Source organism: Melanerpes formicivorus, unplaced genomic scaffold, assembly GCF_026170545.1.
Source record: "Melanerpes formicivorus ecotype bairdi unplaced genomic scaffold, bMelFor1.0.p_v2 SCAF_183, whole genome shotgun sequence".
Taxonomy (NCBI): domain Eukaryota; kingdom Metazoa; phylum Chordata; class Aves; order Piciformes; family Picidae; genus Melanerpes; species Melanerpes formicivorus.
In genome coordinates, this window is record NW_027142535.1 from 80,341 (window position 1) to 99,882 (window position 19,542).

General features: G+C 56.8%; 1 protein-coding gene and 1 long non-coding RNA gene across 2 annotated transcripts; both read right to left on the reverse strand.

Moving 5' to 3' along the window:
• Positions 1–557: 557 nt before the first annotated feature.
• Positions 558–6,708, reverse strand: LOC137457557 (uncharacterized). Its single transcript, XM_068169409.1, has 4 exons — positions 6,694–6,708; positions 4,378–5,526; positions 3,968–4,063; positions 558–3,163 (listed from the first exon to the last, which is right to left on the reverse strand). The coding sequence occupies exons 1-4, from the start codon at positions 6,706–6,708 to the stop codon at positions 3,020–3,022; spliced, it is 1,404 nt and encodes a 467-aa protein (XP_068025510.1). The 3' UTR covers positions 558–3,019.
• A 4,796-nt stretch (positions 6,709–11,504) lies between these two features.
• Positions 11,505–14,730, reverse strand: LOC137457569 (uncharacterized). Its single transcript, XR_010991322.1, has 3 exons — positions 14,628–14,730; positions 13,317–13,395; positions 11,505–11,580 (listed from the first exon to the last, which is right to left on the reverse strand). It is a non-coding gene; the product is annotated as an uncharacterized lncRNA (long non-coding RNA).
• Between the last annotated feature and the right edge of the window lie 4,812 nt (positions 14,731–19,542).

The window sequence follows — 19,542 nt, forward strand, 5'->3', positions numbered from 1 at the left end:
GATGGGATCCATCCCAGGGCAGAGAGCTCTGGCAGATGAGCTCCAAGCCACTGCCCAACATTTGCCACCAGTCCTGCATGACCACAGAGGTCCCAGGTGGCTGGAAGCTGCCAGTGTGATGCCATTCACGAGAAGGGCTGGAGGGAAGAACCTGGGAACTCCAGGCCTGTAAGCCTGACCTCAGTGCCTGGCAAGACTATGGAGCAGATCGTCCTGGGGGCAATCACAGCAAACCTGCAGGACGGGCAAGGGCTCAGGCCCAGCCAGCAAAGATTTGGTGGGAGGGGCAGGTCCTGCCTCACCAACCTGATCTCCTTCTATGCCCAGGTGACTGCCTGGTAGGTGTGGGGAAGGCTGTGGATGTAGTCTGCCCGGACTTCAGCAAGGCCTTTGACGCTGTCTGCCACAACAAACTCCTGGCCAAGCAGAACAGCCCACATCCTGGACAGGAGCACTCTGTGCTGGGTTAGGAACTGGCTGGAGTCCTGGGCCCAGAGAGTGGTGGTGAATGGTGCCACATGCAGCTGGCAGCCGGGCACTAGTGGTGTCCCCCAGGGATCAGTGCTGGGTCCCATCCTGTTCAATATCTTTATTGATGATCTGGATGAGGGGATCGAGTCCATCATCAATAACTTTGCAGATGACACCAAGCTGGGGGCAGGAGTTGATCTGCTGGAAGGTAGGAGAGCTCAGCAGAGGGACCCTGACAGGCTGGACAGATGGGCAGAGTTTGGAAAGCATGCATGGACTCCCTGGTTGGTGAAGCAGCAATTGTTTAGTGGTACAGAACAAGCAGTGTATGTAGGAAAAATCAAGCAGGCTAAGCAATTCCCTGGCATTCTTGCACCACTGCTGCTAATTGAGTTTTCTCCTTTGATATGCAGCTCTCCATTATTATCTTCATCCCATATCAGGTTGAGCTTCTCCAGCACGGAGGCGAGTGTCCTTCTGTCTCGCACTTCAGGCTGTTTACTGCAGTCAGCTCTTCTTTATCATCAGACCGTTCTTCCGTCGTCAGCAGCCTGTTGTTCTTTCCTGTCCTGAAACCTTCCATACATACTTTCTGCTTTCCTCCAGGCAGAGTCCAAGGGCATGATATTGAACACATCCAAGTGCCAGGTTCTACACATTACCACAACAACCCCAGGCATTGCTACAGGCTGGGGTCAGACTAGCTGGAGAGGAACCAGGCTGAAAGGGACCTGAGGGTGCTGGTTGACACCAGCTGAACATGAGCCAGCAGTGGCCAAGAAGGCCAAATACATCCTGGCCTGCATCAGGAACAGTGTGGCCAGCAGGAGCAGGGAGGTCATTCTGCCCTGTGCTCAGCACTGGTCAGGCCACACCTTGAGTTCTGGGTCCAGTTCCTGGGCCCCTCAGTTTAGGAAAGATGTTGAGATGCTGGAAGGTGTCCAGAGAAGGGCAACAAAGCTGGGGAGGGGTCTGGAGCATAGCCCTGTGAGGCAAGGCTGAGGGAGCTGGGGTTGCTTAGCCTGGAGAAGAGGAGGCTCAGGGGAGACCTTCTTGCTCTCTACAACTACCTGAGGGCAGATTGTAGCCAGGTAGGGTTTGGTCTGTTCACCCAGGCACCCAGTACCAGAACAAGAGGACACAGTCTCAGGCTGTGCCAGGGAAGGTTTAAGCTAGAGGTGAGGACAAAGTTCATCCCAGAAAGAGGAACTGGCCATTGGAATGTGCTGCCCAGGGAGGTGGTGGAGTCCCCATCCCTGGAGGTGTTCCAAAAAAGAACTGGATGTGGCACCTGGAGCCATGGTTTAATTGTGAGGAGGGGATAGGGATGCAGACATAGGAGGGAATTGATGAGATCTGAGGTCTCTTCAAACCTGGTTGATTATGTGAGACTGGGAGGTAGTAGGAGGAACTGGGGGTTACTGGGAAGTACTAGAAGGTACTGGGAGGCTGTGAAAGGACTCTGGGGGTGGAGAGTTACTGGGGGGGAGTGAGGGGGCACTGGAGAACTATAAGGGTTAACTGGGAGGTACTGGGAAGGGCTCTGAATGGCACTGGGAAAAACTCAGAGACTGTGGAGAGACTTTGGGGCAGTCTGCAGGGGGTGAAGGGGTCACTGGGGGTTATGGGGAGATACTCACAGTGCTCCCAGTGCTCTCCCAGTTGTCTCCCAGTTCCTCCCAGTGCTCCCAGTTAGGTTCCTGATCCTTCCAGTTGTATCCCAGGGCTCCAGAACTGACTCCAGGTGCTGCAGGTATGGCTCCCAGTCCCTCCCAGTCCCTCCCAGTGCCTCTCAGCCCCTGCCAGCCTCCTCCCAGACTGGGAAAGGACTGGGAGGCACTGGGAGGGGCTCAGGACAGTAGTGGGGAGGTACTGGGAGACTGTGGAAGGACTCTGGGGGGGAATTGGGGATGCTCAGTGGGGTACAGAGGGTCACTGGGAGGCTGTGGAAGGACTTCCTCGGTGGAACTGGGAGGGCTCAGGGGGGCACTGGGGGTTACTGGAAGGTACTGGGAGGTAGTGGGGAGTACTGGGAGGCTGTGAAAGGACTCTGGGAGGGGAGGGTTACTGTGGGGGGAGTGAGGGGGCACTGGGGAAGTCTAAGGGTTAACTGGGAGGTACTGGGAAGGGCTCTGAATGGCACTGGGAAGAACTCAGACTGTGGAAAGACTTTGGGGCGGTCTGGAGGGGCTCAGGGGGGCACTGGGGGTCATGGGGAGATACTCCCAGTGCTCTCCCAGTTGTCTCCCAGTTCCTCCCAGGGACCCCTAGTGCTCCCAGTTGGGTTCCCGCTGCTTCCAGTTGTGTCCCAAGGCTCCAGAAATGCCTCCACCTGGTCCAGGTATGCCTCCCAGTGCCTCCTGGTCCCTACTGGTCTCCTCCCATACTGGGATAGGACTAGAAGGGATTGGGAGGTACTGGGAGGGACAGGAATAAACAGGGAGGGACTGGAAGGGAGTGGGACAGTGTGGGAGGGGACGTGGAGGGACAGGGAGGGGACATAGTGGGAATGGACTGGGAGGGACTGGCAGGGACTGGGAGGGGACTTTCACAGCTGTCTCCCACTTTTGTCCCAGTTGGGTTCCTGCTGCTTCCAGTTGTCTCCCAGGGCTCCAGGTCTGACTCCAGGTGCTGCAGGTATGGCTCCCAGACTCTCCCAGAAACTTCCAGCCCCTACCAGTCTCCTCCCAGACTGGGAAAGGTATAGGAGAAAATGGGATGGACTGGGAGGCTGTAAAGGGCTGTGGGAGGGAAATGGGGGGCTGAGGGGGGTACTGGGAATTCCTGGGTCACGCTCCCAGTGCTCCCAGTTGTTTCCCAGTTGTCTCCCAGTGGGGATGCTACTGCTTCCAATTGTCCACCAGGGCTCTTGCCAGGTAGTGCAGGTAGAACTGGGAGGGGACTGGAAAGGGATGGGGAAGGGACTGGTTGGGGACTGTGAAGGGACTGGGATGGAATGGGAGGAACTGGGAGGGGCTGGGATGGACTAGGGGGGCACTGGGAAGAGACTGGGATGGGAGTGGGGAAGGACAGGGAGGAACTGGGTGTACTGGGATGGGAATGGGAGGGAACTGGGAGAGACTGGGAAGGACTGGGAGTGCACTGCGACGGGACTGGGAGGGGAGTGGGGAGCCAGTGGGAGGGGATTGGGAGGGAACTAAGAAGGGAATGGGAAGGGAAAAGAGTTGGAAGGGACTGGGATAGAGTGGGATGGATCAGGGAGGGAATTGGAAAGGGCTCAGGACAGTACTGTGAAGGACAGGGAGGCTGTTAAGGGCTCTGGGGGGGCACTGGGAGGTACTGGGAGGCTGTGAAAAGATCTGGGGGGGGAGGGTTACTGGGGGGAGTGAGGGGGCGCTGGAGACCTATAAGGGTTAACTGGGAGGTACTGGGAAGGGCTCTGAATGGCACTGGGAAGAACTCAGAGACTGTGGAATGACTCTGGAGGGGGTCTGGAGGAGCTCGGGGGCACTGGGGGTCATGAGGAGATACTCACAGTGCTCCCAGTGCTCTCCCAGTTCCTCCCAGTGCTCCCAGTTGAGTTCCTGCTGCTTCCAGTTGTCTCCCAGGGCTCCAGAACTGACTCCAGGTGCTGCAGGTGTGGCTCCCAGTCCTTCCCAGTGCCTCTCAGCCCCTGCCAGCTTCCTCCCAGACTGGGAAAGGACTGGGAGGCACTGGGAGGGTCTCAGGACAGTACTGGGAAGGACTGGGAGGCTGTGGAAGGATCTGGGGCAGGGAGGGTTACTGGGGGAGAGTGAGGGGGCACTGGGAAAATTCTAAGGGTCAACTGGGAGGTACTGGGAAGGGCTCTGAATGGCACTGGGAAGAACTCAGAGACTCTGGAAAGACTTTGGGGAGGTCTGGAGGGGCTGAGGGGGGCACTGGGGGTTATGTGGAGATACTCACAGTGCTCACAGTGCTCTCCCAGTTGTCTCCCAGTTGTTCCCAGTGCTCCCAGTTGAGTTCCTGCTGCTTCCAGTTGTCTCCCAGGGCTCCAGCAATGCCTCCAGCTGGTCCAGGTATGTCTCCCAGTGCCTCCTGGTCCCTACTGGTCTCCTCCCATACTGGGATAGGATTAGAAGGGATTGGGAGGTACTGGGAGGGACAGGAATAAACAGGGAGGGACTGGGAGGGGACTGGGAAGGGAGTGGGACAGTATGGTAGGGGACTTGGAGGGACAGGGAGGGGACATAGTGGGAATGGACTGGGAGGGACTGGCAGGGACTGGGATGGAGTGGGATGGGACAGTAAGGGGATTGGGAAGGGACAGGGAAGGGACAGGGAGGGGATTGGGATGGGACTGAGTGAACTGGGAAGGGAATGAAAGGGACTGGGATGGACTGTTAGGGGCTTGGGTGGACTGGGATTGACAGGGAGGGCAGTGGTAGGGAATGGGAGGGATGGGAGGGGACTGGGAAGGAACTGGGAAGGGCCTGGGTCAAACTGGAAGGGGACTTGGAGGGAACTGGGAGGACCTGAGTGAAATTGGAGGGGACTGGGAGGGAGTGGGAGGAAACTGGGAGGGAATTGGTAGGGAACAGTGAAGGGACTAGGAGGGCACTGGAAGGGTAATGGAAAGGGAGTGGGAAAGGACAGGGAGGAACTGGGTGTAGTGGAATGGGAATGGGAGGGAACTGGGAGAGAATGGGAAGGACTGGGAGTGCACTGCGATGGGACTGGCTGGCCACGCCCCCTCCCAAATAAGGGAGGGAGAGTGAAACGGAGGAGGGCGGCTGGCCACACCCACAAAGGGAGGGCAGTGAAGAAGCGAGGTGGGGGGCTGGCCACGCCCCCCCCCAAATAAGGGAGGGAGGGAGTGAAGTGGAGGCGGGTGGCTGGCCATGCCCCCTCCCCCCACCAAGCTAAAAGGGGGAGGGAGCTTCTGGCGCGGTGCGGCCAATAGGAGGGAGGGGAAAGCGCAAAGGCGGGAAAGGGGTTAGGGGTGGGCGGCAAAAGGGGAGGGGAGGGCGGGAAAGGAATAAGGAAGGGGAAGGGAGGGGAGAGGAAGAGAGGGGGGACCAGTATGTACCAGTATGTACCAGTATGGAGCCAGGGCTAGACCAGTCTGGACCGGTTTGGACCAGTCTGGACTGGTTTGGACCAGTTTGGACCAGTCTGGACCAGTTTGGACCAGTCTGGACCGGTCTGGACCGTTTTGGAGCAGTTTGGAACAGTATGGATCAGTTTGGACCACTGTAGACTGGTTTGGACCGGTTTGGACCAGTCTGGAGTGTTTTGGACCGGTTTGGACCAGTCTGGACCAGTTTCAAGCGGTTTCGACCGGTCCGGACCGGTTTGGACCGGTTTGGACCGGTCTGGACCGGTCTGGACCGGCTTGGACCGGTTTGGACCGGTCTAGACCGGCTTGGACCGGTCTGGACCGGTCTGGATCGGCTTGGACCGGTTTGGACCGGTTTGTTCCGGTTTGGACCGGTTTGGACCGGTCTGGACCGGTCTGGACCGGCTTGGACCGGCTTGGACCGGTTTAGACCGGTCTGGACCGGCTTGGATTGGTCCGGACCGGTTTGGACCGGTTTGGACCGGTTTGGACCGGTCTGGACCGGCTTGGACCGGTTTGGACCGGTCTGGACCGGCTTGGACCGGTCTGGACCGGTCTGGACTGGTTTGGACCGGTCTAGACCGGTCTAGACCGGTCTGGACCGGCTTGGACCGGTCTGGACCGGCTTGGACCGGCTTGGACCGGTCTGGACCGGCTTGGACCGGCTTGGACCGGTCTGGACCGGTCTGGACCGGCTTGGACCGGTTTGGACCGGTCTGGACCGGTTTGGACTGGTTTGGACCGGTCTAGACCGGTCTAGACCGGTCTGGACCGGCTTGGACCGGCTTGGACCGGCTTGGACCGGCTTGGACCGGTTTGGACCGGTCTGGACCGGTCTGGACCGGCTTGGACCGGTTTGGACCGGTCTGGACCGGCTTGGACCGGTCTGGACCGGTTTGGACTGGTTTGGACCAGTCTGGACGAGTCTGGACCAGTATCGAGCTTGGGTGGCCACTAATGAGCTACGGTGGCCACTAATGACCCCCCCCAGCCTCTCCCTCCCTCCCCTCCTCCTCCTCTCCCCTCCCATTCTCCCTTTCCCGCGCTCCCCGTGGCCCACGTGGCGCAGCCGGCCCCACTCCACTCTCTGACATCACCGCGCGGGGCAGCCCTGGTGCCCTCCTCCCCCCTCCCGCCTGGGCGCTCCGCCCCCTTGCTCTGACGTAATCAGCAGCCATCGCCTCTCTGCCCCAGCTGCTCAGGCCACGCCCCCCGTGACATAGTCTGTGCTATTCCCCGCCCCCCCATAGCCATCCTGCTGCACTCCTCCAGCCCCGCCCCCTCCTATAGCCATCCAATTGTCGCCCTCCAGCCCCGCCTCCAGTCCTCCAGTCCCACCTCCTGCAACCTCCCTCAGCCCTTTCCCCGCCCCCTCCATAGCCATCCTATTTCACTCAAACCCCGCCCCCTTGTGACGCAGATGCTCTCTCGTTCCCGCCCCCTCCCTTAGCCATTCTATTGCCGCCCTCTAGCCCCGCCTCCAGTCCTCCAGCCCCGCCCCCCATAGCCATCCTATTGCCTTCCTCAAGCCCCGCCTCCAGTGACGTAACCTGCGCGGTCTTCCCCGCTCCCCCTCCCCTCTAGCTCCCTTCCCACCCTTTCCCTTTCCTATCCCTCACAGCGCCGCCGCCGCTTTCTCTGCTCCCCGCCCCTCCTTTGCGTGGCCCCTAATCACGTGACGATCGCTGGGCGAATCTCGGTGCTGCGGGGTTCACCCTGGGATCGCTGGGCGAGTCTGGGGGCATTGGGGTCAGCCTGCAAGAGCTGGGAGAGACAGGAGAACAGCTCGTGAACTGGGAGCAGACTGCTCCCGACCGCGGCAAATCGACACCCACCCCCCCTCGCTGCTGGTGTTTCTTGCCCCCCCCCTCGCTGCTGCCCACCCCCAGACCCGTGGCAGAGTCCTGCAGCAGGGACAAAACAACTCCAGAGAGCAGCAGAGTCTACACTGAGCTGATGCGGAGCGGAGAAAGCAGAGGGGACGATAGTTACGCTGGCTAGGTCGGAGCCGACGGGGCGAGGGCGGCGCCGTCTTGGGAAGGGCAGGCGCTGTCACGGGGAGAGCGGTGCCGTCTTGATGCCCTCACTTCCGTCTACATGCCCCCAGACCTCCTTTCTCACCCTCTAAGGCCCTTGAGGTGCTCGCAGCTCGCCTTGAGATGCCGGGGGAGATGTGGCTGGGGGGTCCTGGGACTGCAGGACACCCAATACCGGAGTGAGACCACCCCAATCTTGCGGGACCCCAAACCCTGGAACCCCCCAGAGACCTCTAACACAACACCACCACTCCCCGCCCCCTCAGCTGCTTCAGGACCCTCCAGAGACCCCCCCGGAGACCCTCCAGAGGCCGCCAGACACCTCTCGATGCCCACAAAGCCCCTCTAGACGCCCCAGAATACCTCTCTGCGCCTCCCTTCAGAGGCCACTCACACCCTTGGCAGCAGGCGACAGCAAGCAGTACCTGGCCGTGCCCACAAGGTGGGAGCAGTGAGCAGAAGAGTCAGGGGCGCTAGGGACACCGAGACTCCAGCAATGCCACACAGCAACCCACACGCTGTGGGGACCTGACACAGAGACCCCGAAACCACACTGAGGCACAGACCCCCCCACTCCTCCGTGACCCTCCAGACATGACCCAGGAGCCCCTCCAGAGGTCCCCAGACACCTCTAGATGCTCCCAGAACCCTTCACATGCCCCCAAATTCCCCTTTCATACCCCCAAGCCCACTTCAGATGACAGCAGACCCTCCTTAACAGGCCCCCAACGCTCAGCAGGTCCGGTGCTGCTGTGCCTCGGGAGCAGATCAGCTGGTCTCCCTGCAGAGCTTTTTCCATTCAATGAAAAAACAGCACACCACACACACACATGAAAGACAATCCACTGTTTTAATTGAGAGACAGTTGCTATTTCTGTTTCAAACCACACCCCACACCCCCCCGTGGCTCTGCTCAGGATGTGCTTTTCTCCTCTAGAAGCCTTTCTACAGAACAGAGGGGGGGCACGTCAAGGCCTTTCTGCACACAAATCACTGCCCTTCTGCAATCTCTCAATAAGCAGCACCGCTGTTCCTCGGCTGGAACACCTCACACTCACTCTTACAATTTCCCGGGGCTTTCCCTCCCCTCCAAGAACGTCCTGGCATTTCAAACATTTGGCATTTCAGGTCTGCAAGCAGCCTTTGTGGGAGGCTGCCCTCACCCCTCCCTCACTGCTCCTCTGCTGTATCCTCGCCCACCCCCCTGTGGCATCACAGAAGGAAAGACAGCCGAGCGGCTACGCTCCTGTTCTTTTTATCACCCCGAGCCGGGGACAGCCTTCTGGGCAAGGTTTGCAGCTTCAGCACACAGCTGAGCTTTGCTCTCACCCATTAAACCCTTTGGTGGTTTCAGCTTCCCGAGGATGTGTCGGCACAAGTCCTTGTCGGGGCACCGCAAACAGGGAGAGACAAAGCTCCGAGATCCAGGAAGAGGACGGCTGAGCAGACACTTCTAAAGAGAGAAACTTCATCAGCTGAACCTCACACTTCTCCCAGCTTTGCAACAGCAAAGAACTTTGTGAACAACACAGTGGTGCTCCTAAGGAGGTCACCAGCTTGCAAGTTACAGGAGAAATAAAAACCTTTTTATTACAGAAGCACTGGCAAAAATTTACGGACAGGAACAGCAGACGAGGAAATTCTGCAATTGAGCTAATGATAGACATCAGGCCTAGGATCTGGCTACCCTGACAAAGGATGCCAACAGGACAGAGTGAGGCCTCAGCAGCACTCCCAAAAAGCCCCACAGAGAGCCACAGGCTCTGGCCCGTGCCCCACCTACGGGCCGGCCCTCCTGGCAGCAGCGCAACACCACCTCTTCAGGAGCCCAGGGACTGACCTCAGCCCCCTAAGGGCCAGGCAAGGTTGGTTCCTGTTAGCTGCCTAAAGCAGCCTCCCCAGCCCTGCTTACAGGGACCTTGGGCTGCTGCTGGGGACAGAAGGGGAATGGAGGGCTCCACAACTCGTCACACAGACCCCGAGTACAGGGCTGTTAAGCTGACAGGGTGCCAAGGGAACAGGCTGCCATGAAGGCAGAGACCCAGGCCCTGAACTACAGGGTGGGTCACCTTGCCGCAGCAACACGACCCAGCGGCTTCGCTGTGTCCGACGAATAAAAGGAGGAAGTTCCACAGGAACAGAAGGGATAACCTTTTCACTGTGTGTGCCAGAGCCCTGGAGCAGGCTGCCCAGAGAGTTAGTGGAGTCTCTGGAGACATTCAAAACCTGCCCCAGGTGATCCTGCACTGGCACAGGGGTTGGACTGGATGCTATTTTGGGGTCCCTTCCAACCCCTAACACTCAGTGATTCTGTGATTAGCTATGCTGGTGACAGAGTCTCACTGAGTGCTCTTTAAAATGTTTTTCTTTTCTTTCAGCCTAGGAGTTTCATATTTAAATAGACCTTCTGCTCTGTCTTCCCCCTTCCTTCTTCCATCTTGCGTCTAAAAACTAGGAGAGCTTGATGAGCTGTATCCTGGGCGTCCCAACGTAACACATCTCAATTGCATACATGGATTTTGTAATCTTTTGCCCCATTGCTTGCACAGGGTGGATTAAGTTCATTACTTAGAGCTTGTCAGGACAGCTGTTGAAGTGTCCTGTGCAATGCAGGAGGAGTTGAATCCCATAGGATACCACATTACTGTGCTTTGTCAGCCTGGTTATGGTCAGAAACCTCCTTCATTTTTTTTTCTCTTAAACAGATATATCACATGAGTCCCCAGAATTAATTTGCCTCTTCTCATAATTATTTCTTTAAAACTGTCTTAGAAGTGTCTCTGTCCTTCCCTCTCCCTCTCTCTAGATACTGGCCTCCTGAGCCCATGGCAGACTTGCACAGAGCTACTGCGAGCACCACTCTGCACGGCCTCTGGGGGGCTTTCAAGCACAGGCACCCCAGGAGAATCCAAACCTAACCTTGCAGCTGGCCTTAGAGCTCCTCTTTGGAAAACTGTCGCTGCCAGGGCCCACAAACCCAACATCCTCTGTCAGCAACCTGGATGTAAGAGCTGAAAAGTGTCAACGGAAATTGTACTTGGACACCTCAGGAAGATCCTTCAATGAAAGAGCTGGCTCCTCCTGAAGGGCAAGTATGAATGGAGCTCTCAAAGTACCACACTTCAGAGCCTCCTGCTTGCTAGCACTAAGACAATTGTTCATGTAGAACGACTGGACAGTCACTTCAACAAACCCCACAGAACTGGCTCCTATCAACTCTCCAGAAGACACTGCTGCACTAGCTTGGCTGCCTGACCGGCTCAGTTCAGGTGGCTTAGGATCTCACAGAGGGTACCACAAGAACTGAGGGGACTGCAATCTTTGCAGCTTCAACTTTCCTTCTCTGCTACTTCTTTTTTCAGATGGATTTTTTTTCAAAGGGACTGCTGGACAGCAGAACAGGATGGATGGCCGGGCCCCAAGAGCGGTGGGGAACAGAGTTAAACCCAGCCGGTGGCCGGCCGGGCACAAGTGGTGTTCCCCAGGACACCCCTTGTGAGAGAGTGAGTCCAGAGAAGGGCCACAAAGCTGGTGAGGGGTCTGGATAACAAGCCTTAGGAGGAGTGGCTGAAGGAACTGGGACTGTTTAATCTGCAGAAGAGGAAGCTGAGGGAATTATGGTGTGGTCTGGCTTCAGCTCTCAACTAGTTCCACGTTGAGCAAGGACAGCTTGTACTCACAGAAGGCACTGGCTGCTTGGGTTCAAGGTTCCTGCAGAGCTCAGGCTATCTCTCTTCATTAGTGAGGTCGTCCTGTCACCTAGGCAGAGAGATGAAAATGCAGCTATGAAATTAGACCACTGGAATCGTGAGACTCGTTCTGTGTGCGACTCCAGGAGAATCCAAACCTAACCTTGGAGCTGCCCTGAAGAGCTCCTCTTTGGAAAACTCTCGCTGCCGGGCCCCACAAACCCCACACCCTCTGTCAGCAAACCGGATGTACGAGCTGAAGAGTGTCGACAGAAACTGTACGTGGACAGCTCAGGAAGATCCTGCCAGTCCCAGCACACCAGACCTGGAATGATCAAAGAAAGTCCCTTAACAACTGTCTGTGTGTCTGCTCATAGCTTGAGGAGAACCCCCCAACTCCTTCAGGACCCCCCCAGATTCCCCAACTTAGATGCCCACAAAACCCCTTTGGAGGCACCCAAACCCCCCATCTGATACGCCCAGCTCCGTTTTAGGTACCCCCAGACGCTTCTAATGTCCCCAGACCCGCTGGTAGACCAGCCCAGAACCCCCTGACACTATCCCAGACCCTTTCAGGGGGCTCCACACCCCTTCTAGATGCCCACAAAACCCCTTCACACGCCAAAAGAAACCTTTACCTGCCTCCAAACCCCATTTGGGGGCCACTCAGACCCCTTAGCAGCGGGTGGCAGCAACCAAGTCTGTTGCTCTCACCAATTAAACCTGGATGTTAGGAAGAAGGTCTTCATAGAATAGAATAGAGCAGGTTGAAAGAGAGATTGGCCTTTGGAATGTGCTGCCCAGGGAGGTGGTGGAGTCGCCATCACTGGAAGTGTTTAGAAAGAGACTGGATGAGGCACTCAGTGCCATGGTTTAGTTGATTGGAATGGGATGGAATGGACCGGACCAGGTTGGAAGAGACCTTCAAGATCATCATGTCCAACCTATCATCCAACACCACCTAATCAACTAAACCATGCAACCAAGCACCCTATCCAGTCTCCTCCTGAACACCTCCAAAGATGGTGACTCCACCACCTCCCTGGGCAGCCCATTCCAATGGGCAATCACTCTCTCTGTGCAGAACCTCTTCCTAACCTCTAGCCTAAACCTCCCCTGGCACAGCTTGAGACTGTGTCCTCTTGTTCTGGTGCTGCTTGCCTGGAAGAAGAGACCAACCCCCACCTGGCTACAACCTCCCTTCAGGGAGTCGTAGAAAGCAAGAAGGTCTCCCCTGAGCCTCCTCTTCTCCAGGCTAAGCAACCCCAGCTCCCTCAGCCTCTCCTCACAGGCCTGTGCTCCAAACCCCTCCCCAGCTTTGTTGCCCTTCTCCGGACACCTTCCAGCAACTCAACGTCTTGCTTAAACGGAGGGGCCCAGAACTGGACACGGGACTCAAGGTGTGCCCTAACCAGTGCCAAGTGCAGGGGCAGAATGACCTCCCTGCTCCTGCTGGCCACACTGTTCCTGATACTGGCCAGGTTGCCAGTGGCCTTCTTGGCCACCCGTGCACGCTGCTGGTCATGACCAGAAGACAGGGATCAGAAGAGTCTTTGGCCAAGCTGTAAACCTCTTCCTAACATTCAGCCTAAACCTCCCCTGGCACAGCTTGAGACTGTGTCCTCTTGTTCTGGTGCTGCTTGCCTGGGAGAAGAGACCAACCCCCACCCGGCTACAACCAGAACTGAGGGGACTGCAGTCTTTGCAGCTTCAGCTTTCCTTCTCTGCTACTTCTTTTTTCAGATGGATTTTTTTTCAAAGGGACTGCTGGACAGCAGAACAGGATGGATGGCTGGGCCCCAAGAGCGGTGGGGAACAGAGTTAAACCCAGCCGGTGGCCGGCCGGCCACAAGTGGTGTTCCCCAGGACACCCCTTGTGAGAGAGTGAGTCCAGAGAAGGGCCACAAAGCTGGTGAGGGGTCTGGATAACAAGCCTTAGGAGGAGTGGCTGAAGGAACTGGGACTGTTTAATCTGCAGAAGAGGAAGCTGAGGGAATTATGGTGTGGTCTGGCTTCAGCTCTCAACTACCTCCACGTTGAACAAGGACAGCTTGTACTCACAGAAGGCACTGGCTGCTTGGGTTCAAGGTTCCTGCAGAGCTCAGGCTATCTCTCTTCATTAGTGAGGTCGTCCTGTCACCTAGGCAGAGAGAAGAAAATGCAGCTATGAAATTAGACCACTGGAATCGTGAGAGTCGTTCTGTGTGCGACTTCAGGAGAATCCAAACCTAACCTTGGAGCTGCCCTGAAGAGCTCCTCATAGCTTGTGGAGTAACAGAGCAGGAACAATTCCCAAAAGGTTTTCACTGCATTCCTAGGGCACTTGAAGGATTGCCCTGGCTGTAGTTAATACCTAGAAATTCCTCTCAAAATCTTTGCAGCACAGCAAGGAAATTGAGGGATGGGAAGGCAATATGTACTTACACGTTAGGCAAGAATTGGCTTTGCAAACTAATCTCTCTAACTGTTGGATATGCACTGAACTTCCTCGAGGCCAAATGAGGACCCCTTTATTTGGGGAAGCCTCATTGAATTGGACTTGGGGGCCATCAGACTGGGTGACTACATCTGAGAGTAACTTCCACAAGTGTCAGCATGGGAAAGATAGCTCAGAAAGCCTGGGTCCAAAGTTTGACTTAAGAAGATATAGTATAGGAATATACTGTCGGCTGTGAGAAAGGGGGGAATTGACGAACAGAAAAGTCTCATTAACAGAACCACAGAGTTGATAAGAATTTTCCGCTTGTTAGCTGAAATGCTGGAACGCAGGGAGGGGGAGAGGGGTTGGCAGACAGCCTTTGGATAGAGAAGGAATAACAGGATTTGTCAGTGATTCACTTCTGTTAGTCTTGGACAAGATGCTCTTTTGTATACGATAAAGGACACCTGCATGATATGTGTGCTTCTGCTCTTTTAGATAGATAAGCTTTGTATAGATAGGAAGCATCTGGACCTCTGTCATTATAGACAGATAACTTTTTGTATAAAAGTTTGCCCAAACCTCTCTGAAGACACACAGCTCTTTTGAAATGATCCTACCTGTGTCAGGCGCCAGAATAGAAGCACGATACAAGAGACTTACTGAGTCTCTTGTGTGTCTTTCTCTAAGTCATTATCAACGCTGTTTGCAGCACAAACCCAAACCCAAACCCACCCCGAGACACCCCCAGCTCCCACGGGAGCCTGCAGAGACCTCCCAAAGGGTCCGACGGAGGTGCCCAGCTGCCTCTCCACGACCCTTGACCCTTTCAGATGGCCCCACTAAACTTTACATATCCCCAGACCATTTTAGGTGTCCCCAGACCTCCTCCGTCACCCCCAAAAGCCCTGCCGATGGCCCCAGACCACCTTCAGACGCCGGAAGGAACACACCTGGGAGTCCCGGGCCGGCAGCGACACCGGAAACCGCACTGCGAGCTCCCCGAATGCGCCAGGACCCCTTGCCCCGCCAAAGGACAGCGGTTCGCAGGCACCCTGGGGCACAGAACGACGTCAGGCACCGAATCAGGGCTCTCCGCGACCGCTCCGGCTCCAAAGCTGCTCAGCGCGGCGCCTGCCCCCCCGGTCAGAAAAGCGGTGGGCAGCCCGCGAGGAGGGCGCGTGCGCGGGACCGGACCCCCTGCGGCGCAGGCGCCGTATCATTAGCGACCACCGGGACGCTGCCCCCCTGGCGCGAGCAGAGCCGGGCTAGGGCGCAGGCGCCGGATCCATAGCGACCACCGGGATGCTGCCCCCCTGGCGCGAGCAGAGCCGGGCTAGGGCGCAGGCGCCGGATCCATAGCGACACTCGAGTCAAGCTCTCCGCTCTCCTCTCTTCCCTTAAGAATTTTCGAGCATTCGGCGCAGTTAGGCTGCAGAAATTAGCTCCCACGGGGCGGCACACGCCGCGGCACGGCTGCACTGCGGCCATTACACACAGGGTTGAGCACTGAGCTCCCACGGGGCGCTATACGCCGCGGTACGGCTGCACTGCCGGCCATTACACACCGGGTGGCAGCATTGAGCTCCCCCGGGGCGGCACACGCCACGGCACGGCTGCACTGCCGGCCATTACACACAGGGTGGCAGCATTGAGCTCCCACGGGGCCTCAGGGTACGGTTGAGGCAGCAGCCACCACCCCCGCAGAGCCCCACCGGTCAAGCCCGGACACGCCCCCCCCCCCCCCCCCCCCCCAAAGCCCCGCACTGCCCCGCCGGTGGCCACCCCCCCAAGCCCCGCGCACCTCCAGCGGCTGCTATAGAGAAACCCCACAAAGCAGCAGAGACTGGCACTGACCTGGGACACAGCAGAAGAGCTGCAACCTCTACCAGCCACAACCCTGAAAGCATCTGGCGCCATGTTGTTGAGGGCGGTGCCATGCTGGGGGGTGGGGTTCAGGCTGGGGGGCGGTGACACGCTGGAGGGGGGTGGTGACACGCTGGGCGGGGGCGGTGCCACGCTGGGGGGGCGGTGCCACGCTGGGGGGGCGGTGCCACGCTGGGGGGGGCGGTGCCACGCTGGGGGGGGCGGTGACACGCTGGAGGGGGGCGGTGACACGCTGGAGGGGGGCGGTGACACGCTGGGGGGGGGCGGTGACACGCTGGGGGGGGCGGTGACACGCTGGAGGGGGGCGGTGACACGCTGGAGGGGGCGGTGACACGCTGGGGGAGGCGGTGCCACGCTGGAGGGGGGCGGTGCCACGCTGAGGGGGCGGTGCCACGCTGGGGGGGCGGTGCCACGCCGGGGGGGCGGTGCCTGCGTTGTCACCTCACTCTCAGCTTTCCATTGGGTTTTATTCCCCTCCAAGACAACACGTTGAGTTCTGAGCAGCTGAGGAGCCCTGGGGAACACCTGTACAGAAATGTTCCTCCAAGAGCTGTCAGAAAAACGTTCGTTCCGCCAGCAGGCAGCTCTGGCTTCAGAGCAAAAGCCTTCTGTGATCATTCTGTTTAGCTCAGCACCAGCTGCAGCCGTCGGTATTACCAAACTACACAGTAATGGCCTCCTCCCGGTGCCCTCCCGGTCCCAACAGTTTCCTCCCACCAAAGGACTGGCAGAGAACTGGAAGCGACTGGGAAGCAGATCCGGGCTAGGGCGCAGGCGCCGGATCCATAGCGATGCTCGAGTCAAGCTCTCCGCTCTCCCCCTAAGAATTTTCGAGCATTCAGCGCAGTTAGGCTGCAGAAATTAGCTCCCCCGGGGCGGCACACGCCGCGGCACGGCTGCACTGCCGGCCAGTACACACCGGGTGGCAGCATTGAGCTCCCCCGGGGCGACACACGCCACGGCACGGCTGCACTGCCGGCCGTTACACACCGGGTGGCAGCACTGAGCACCTCCCTGGGCGTGGGCAGCAGCCGGGCCCCCACGTGGGTTTTATTTTCCAATGCTAAAAGCCTTTTAGAAGCAGAGAGGGCAGACAGGGGTCGTTTCCAAAGCTTTCTTACGCACCAGTCACTCCAAGCCCTCCCTCTCCAGCTGCAAACCAGAGGTTTGCCTCCGCCTCGCCTCACCCCAGTACTTACACTTTTAAAGATAGTGTGGTGCCCTCGGAGAATTTTCAGCACTTTAGGGGGGGGCCCCCAGCCCTCGCTCACCTGCTCCTCTGCTGCAGCAGCCCCCTGCCCCACGTGGCAGAACCAGCCCACCCACAATCCCCCCACTCCCTTTGATTCGCCCCCAGAAAGGCACAAAATAAAGCAAACTGCCCAGCCAGCACCTCCTGCCTTTCACAGCAAGGACTGAACATTGCAGCTTTGGCCAAGACTATCAGCCCAAAGGAAGGCCTGGCCCCTGAGGAGCTAAATGCAAGTGAACTGTCTGACACCACCACAGTCCTGTGAATGTTGCAAAGCAGTAGTGCATGCAGTATAATAATTCGAAAGTTAAGGGCTGCTCAAGCTTTACACAAAGTATCCTATTCAGTTTTGGGTTCCACTTAACACAAAGTAAAAGTATAAAAGGTCAGAGGGAAAGCCAACTCTACCTCTGAACTACAGCAAGAAATACTGGAATCAAGGGGCCCTTTCTTCTGCTACTAATAGATGAAGAGAACATGAAAACTGACGGGCTAAACCAACAGGGCAAGATTAGAATAACTAGTAGAGAGAACGGAAGATACAAAGCTTCAACTACATCTGTTTAGCAACGACTCCTACCAGATAACTTCCATGCCATAACTTTACTGAATTCAAACAAGCCAGCTGGCGAAGCGTCTCGCTTACAGGCGGCCGACGAGGACACGCGCAGAAGGAAGAGGCGAGGGAACAAGTCCTGAGCTTTGCTGCAGGCTATCCTGCGGCTTCCCCTACCGACTCTTTCCCGTACACCACCGCAGAATGAGTTGGGTGAATTTTGTCTCAAACCCATTAAACCCTTTGGTGGTTTCAGCTTCCCGAGGATGTGTCGGCACAAGTCCTTGTCGGGGCACCGCAAACAGGGAGAGACAAAGCTCCGAGATCCAGGAAGAGGACGGCTGAGCAGACACTCCTAAAGAGAGAAACTTCATCAGCTGAACCTCACACTTCTCCCAGCTTTGCAACAGCAAAGAACTTTGTGAACAACACAGTGGTGCTCCTAAGGAGGTCACCAGCTTGCAAGTTACAGGAGAAATAAAAGCCTTTTTATTACAGAAGCACTGGCAAAAATTTACGGACAGGAACAGCAGACGAGGAAATTCTGCAATTGAGCTAACGATAGACATCAGGCCTAGGATCTGGCTACCCTGACAAAGGATGCCAACAGGACAGAGTGAGGCCTCAGCAGCACTCCCAAAAAGCCCCACAGAGAGCCACAGGCTCTGGCCCGTGCCCCACCTACGGGTCGGCCCTCCTGGCAGCAGCGCAACACCACCTCTTCAGGAGCCCAGGGACTGACCTCAGCCCCCTAAGGGCCAGGCAAGGTTGGTTCCTGTTAGCTGCCTAAAGCAGCCTCCCCAGCCCTGCTTACAGGGACCTTGGGCTGCTGCTGGGGACAGAAGGGGGAATGGAGGGCTCCACAACTCGTCACACAGACCCCAAGTACAGGGCTGTTAAGCTGACAGGGTGCCAAGGGAACAGGCTGCCATGAAGGCACAGACCCAGGCCCTGAACTACAGGGTGGGTCACCTTGCCGCAGCAACACGACCCAGCGGCTTCGCTGTGTCCGACGAATAAAAGGAGGAAGTTCCACAGGAACAGAAGGGAAAACCTTTTCACTGTGTGTGCCAGAGCCCCGGAGCAGGCTGCCCAGAGAGTTAGTGGAGTCTCTGGAGACATTCAAAACCTGCCCCAGGTGATCCTGCACTGGCACAGGGGTTGGACCGGATGCTATTTTGGGGTCCCTTCCAACCCCTAACACTCAGTGATTCTGTGATTAGCTATGCTGGTGACAGAGTCTCACTGAGTGCTCTTTAAAATGTTTTTCTTTTCTTTCAGCCTAGGAGTTTCATATTTAAATAGACCTTCTGCTCTGTCTTCCCCCTTCCTTCTTCCATCTTGCGTCTAAAAACTAGGAGAGCTTGATGAGGTGTATCCTGGGCGTCCCAATGTAACACATCTCAATTGCATACATGGATTTTGTAATCTTTTGCCCCATTGCTTGCACAGGGTGGATTAAGTTCATTACTTAGAGCTTGTCAGGACAGCTGTTGAAGTGTCCTGTGCAATGCAGGAGGAGTTGAATCCCATAGGAAACCACATTACTGTGCTTTGTCAGCCTGGTTATGGTCAGAAACCTCCTTCATTTTTTTTTCTCTTAAACAGATATATCACATGAGTCCCCAGAATTAATTTGCCTCTTCTCATAATTATTTCTTTAAAACTGTCTTAGAAGTGTCACTGTCCTTCCCTCTCCCTCTCTCTAGATACTGGCCTCCTGAGCCCATGGCAGACTTGCACAGAGCTACTGCGAGCACCACTCTGCACGGCCTCTGGGGGGCTTTCAAGCACAGGCACCCCTGGAGAATCCAAACCTAACCTTGCAGCTGGCCTTAGAGCTCCTCTTTGGAAAACTGTCGCTGCCAGGGCCCACAAACCCAACATCCTCTGTCAGCAACCTGGATGTAAGAGCTGAAAAGTGTCAACAGAAATTGTACTTGGACAGCTCAGGAAGATCCTTCAATGAAAGAGCTGGCTCCTCCTGAAGGGCAAGTATGAATGGAGCTCTCAAAGTACCACACTTCAGAGCCTCCTGCTTGCTAGCACTAAGACAATTGTTCATGTAGAACGACTGGCCACTCACTTCAACAAACCCCACAGAACTGGCTCCTATCAACTCTCCAGAAGACACTGCTGCACTAGCTTGGCTGCCTGACCGGCTCAGTTCAGG

Excerpts from the sequence above, each read along its gene's own strand:
- LOC137457557 (XM_068169409.1), bottom strand. Across the intron at positions 4,064-4,377 it reads GGGAGAGCACTGTGAGCACT|CACCTGGAGTCAGTTCTGGA; the intron begins GTGAGTATCTCC and ends CCACACCTGCAG. Across the intron at positions 3,164-3,967 it reads GGGAGAGCACTGGGAGCACT|TCTGGGAGGAGACTGGTAGG; the intron begins GTGAGTATCTCC and ends TACCTTTCCCAG.